Here is a 3,473-nt window from a genome sequence, read left to right as displayed (position 1 = left end):
TCAAATGGGCATAGCGATTAAAATAATTTGTTTGAAGAAATATTACATACTCACGCACACCACGTTAAGGGTTACCATTCACTATTAGTCTAGTCAAGTCCTAAATCCGGATGCACATATTGCAAGGCAAACATCGATAAAGTTTCAATGTTCACAAGTTAAAACTTACAACAATTGAAGTGTAACATCGAATCATTGAATCCTTTTCATTTTTTTTCCTTGGTCAGGTGTGTGGGCCGGTAATAAACCAACCCCAATCCTTTTCTTTCGATTGAGATGTTCGTATCTGGAGTGGTGTGCAATAGCAAAGTAAGAAATGAAACTACAGAGAAATGAAACTACAGAATACTACTGCACACCACTCCAGATACGAACATCTCAATCGAAAGAAAAGGATTGAGGGTTGGTTTGTTACCGGCCCACACACCTGACCAAGAAAAAAAACAAAAAAAATGAAAAGGATTCAGTGATTCGATGTTACACTTCAGTTGTTGTAAGTTTTAACTTGTGAACATTGAAACTTTATCGATGTTTGCCTTGCAATATGTGCATCCGGATTCAGGACTTGACTAGACTAATAGTGAATGGTAACCCTTAACGTGGTGTGTGTGAGTGTGTAATATTTCTTCAAACAAATTATTTTAATCGCTATGCCCATTTGATTTTCTGGGTAGCTTGATTCAAGATGTAAAGATTTCAGGCTTGTATATCAAAGTAAAATCCAAATTGAAGACCAACAAAACCATGAAACTCTCGAGTCAAAACATATCTGTTGATACTTAATATATCATTGGGATAAACTAAGCATTTATTTATTCATCTAGGCATTTATGATACATCATGATCATTGAAACTGATTCCATGAAGTTCTGCAATATCTCCACAGGATAAGTTAGCTTTACTCTTCCATACCTGCTACTTCTTATCCAAAATATAATATTCTACCATCATTTTAAAACATTAGTTTAAACCTGATCCAACTGCGTAATTACAGGGTTTATCAGTACTTGAGTGATATATAATGAGATCTAGATCCTTTAACAAAAATATTTCAAACATATGTGATGATTGGTCAGGGAATAGAAGTGGCAAACCAACCATATCTCCACTTATGAAGAGTTAAGAAAAATTTATTACTTTCAAAATAAAAACATGTGTCCATGATGAGAAATTGCGAGAATTAAAGTATAAAAAGTCTTTGGTAGTCTCTGGACAAACAATCCAAGGTAATTTCGACTTCACACAACTGAAAAACATGAAGGAACTCCCACCCGAGCAAAGGTTCCTGCCAAAAGTACATAATATGCATTAGAAAGCAATCGGCAGAACCAGTACCAGTACCCCAAGCAAGTGGGAACAGACAGAAAAGAAGTGGAAAGTAAAATAAGCAACTGATATCAAAACGTACAATCTAATTTGAAACAGCTGAGTCATGTTCTAGGTAACAGGATTTCCGTTCCAATTAATCATTTAACATTATGTGTGCATAAAATCATGAATCCACATTTTGTTCCAACAAGCAATTATCTTAGTATGTTTTTTCCCCAATTGTTCGAACAAAGGCAGTCATCAATATTAAAGTATGTGCTATAACCTACCGAATCAACCATAATTTACATCAACTCCAGTGGAAAGCCATGAGTATAGGGTCAAAGTAACAAACTCCTACCATCTTCAACAATAAGTTGAAATTGAGTATATACCTAAAATCGCCCCTGAAATTTGCATCATGCCACAAATTAACACCTAAAATTTCAATTAACTGAATCCGATCTCCCGAATTCCAATTTGTGTCTAGCGTTAATCCATTAGTTTATCTCCGTTAACAGCAAGTTAAATTGGCATGTTAAGTTGCAACAGTGAACAAATGAAAACAATGTCATTTTGTGGTTGTGCAAATTACATCGCTCCCTACGAAGAGATCATTCACATAAAAACCCCTTTACTATTACTCTCCCTCTCCTCCTTGAGGCCATTCTAAGCAACCTCTATTGTTGCCACTGTCGCTTAAGCGACAACTCAGCTGGGTTTATGATTTATGGAGATGAACCTGGGGCTAATGCAAGTCACAAATCAAAATGTGAAAGTTCAGAATGGGTTAATTGAAATTTCAGGGATCAATTTAAGGCTCGATGTAAATTACAAGTGCCATCTTGGGTATTTAGTCGTTGAAATCAAGCCCAACCAACCATCATTTGCAACTAAAAACACGCATGCTCTTCAGTTTTATACAATAATAAAATTAAAATGAAGTCTAGTCAACTTAAAACACATTCCACACACAACGCAGGGGGTAAAATATATATATAACTTAATTGGTTGGGTAGTAGGAGGATCAATCTTCACATCCCCATTCTCCATTCATAGAGTCAGAAAGAACCAAAGAAGATAAGGTTAACACTACGAGCTACAAGCATGAAACTTTTCTGTTTGTTCAGCTAATGTGAACAAAAATTATGGTCCTATGATAACAGCAAACCCAATTTAATCCACAAAGAGACACCTACGAAACTAACATTCTCTAATCCTAATCAAGTAAAAGCGTGAACAATCCCATAACCCTACTGAATCGGAACGCTAGAATATTGATAACGAGAGCAATTAATCATTCAAGAATGAGGAATGAATCCGAAAAACCTTAGATCAGGGAGAAGCAGAAACCTGGAATGAATCAGGCATTGGCAGTTTTAGGGATGACGGGAAAGGCGGCGCCCTTGGATTGGGAGTGATTAAGGGAGGCTCGTTCCTTGATCTTCTGCATCTGAAGCATGCGCTCTATGAGGAGCTCGTACTGGCACTTCTCGTAGGAGTGACGCTCGTTCTCGCACTTCCATGGAAGGTAGAGATCGGCTTGGTGGCACTTGTTGAGAGGGATGAGGAGGTGTGCGCACTGGTCCCTGTATGCAAGGGGAACCTTCGCTTCCACCATCTTCTCCTGTGTCGCTATCATCTTTTGCGATGAACCGAGAACCTCCATCTCTCACTCTCTCTGCACGATCACTTTCACTGCTTCTCTTTGTAACACACTGCTCGCTATCTGCGCTTCCTCCCTTATATTGTCTTCACTGCCCTCGCAATATTGAACATGCATCTTAATTCTTACCCAATCATTTTTTTTATAAATTAAAAACACTCGATCAAAATATTTTAGAGTAAAGTATATTTTTGTCCTCAACATCAAAGTTGTCGCTAACGTTTCAATCGTCTAAATCGTCTTTATTTTTATGGCGCCCATCAGAAATCCCACGACGACGTTAAACACGAATTTTTAGCCATTTTTGTGAATTACACCAAGTAGACTTCAATATTTAAAAAAAAAGTTCACAAAATAGTTACCTATTATAGTTTAATTATTTTTCGGGGGTTTTCTTGGAAGAAATCATCTCATCATAAAAGTGTTAGCATACACTTGGAATCATAGTTGTCAGAACTGACGGGACCGGCCGGTTCGACCGAAAAACCCGTAAACCATA

General features: G+C 37.3%; 1 protein-coding gene across 1 annotated transcript; it reads right to left on the bottom strand.

Annotated features, from left to right (window-relative positions):
• Positions 1-2,671: 2,671 nt before the first annotated feature.
• Positions 2,672-2,977, bottom strand: LOC130940614 (NADH dehydrogenase [ubiquinone] 1 beta subcomplex subunit 7-like). Its single transcript, XM_057868811.1, has one exon. The coding sequence runs from the start codon at positions 2,975-2,977 to the stop codon at positions 2,672-2,674; it is 306 nt and encodes a 101-aa protein (XP_057724794.1).
• Between the last annotated feature and the right edge of the window lie 496 nt (positions 2,978-3,473).

This window comes from Arachis stenosperma, chromosome 7 (genome assembly GCF_014773155.1).
Source record: "Arachis stenosperma cultivar V10309 chromosome 7, arast.V10309.gnm1.PFL2, whole genome shotgun sequence".
NCBI lineage: Eukaryota > Viridiplantae > Streptophyta > Magnoliopsida > Fabales > Fabaceae > Arachis > Arachis stenosperma.
This window is presented reverse-complemented; position numbering and strand designations above follow the sequence as displayed.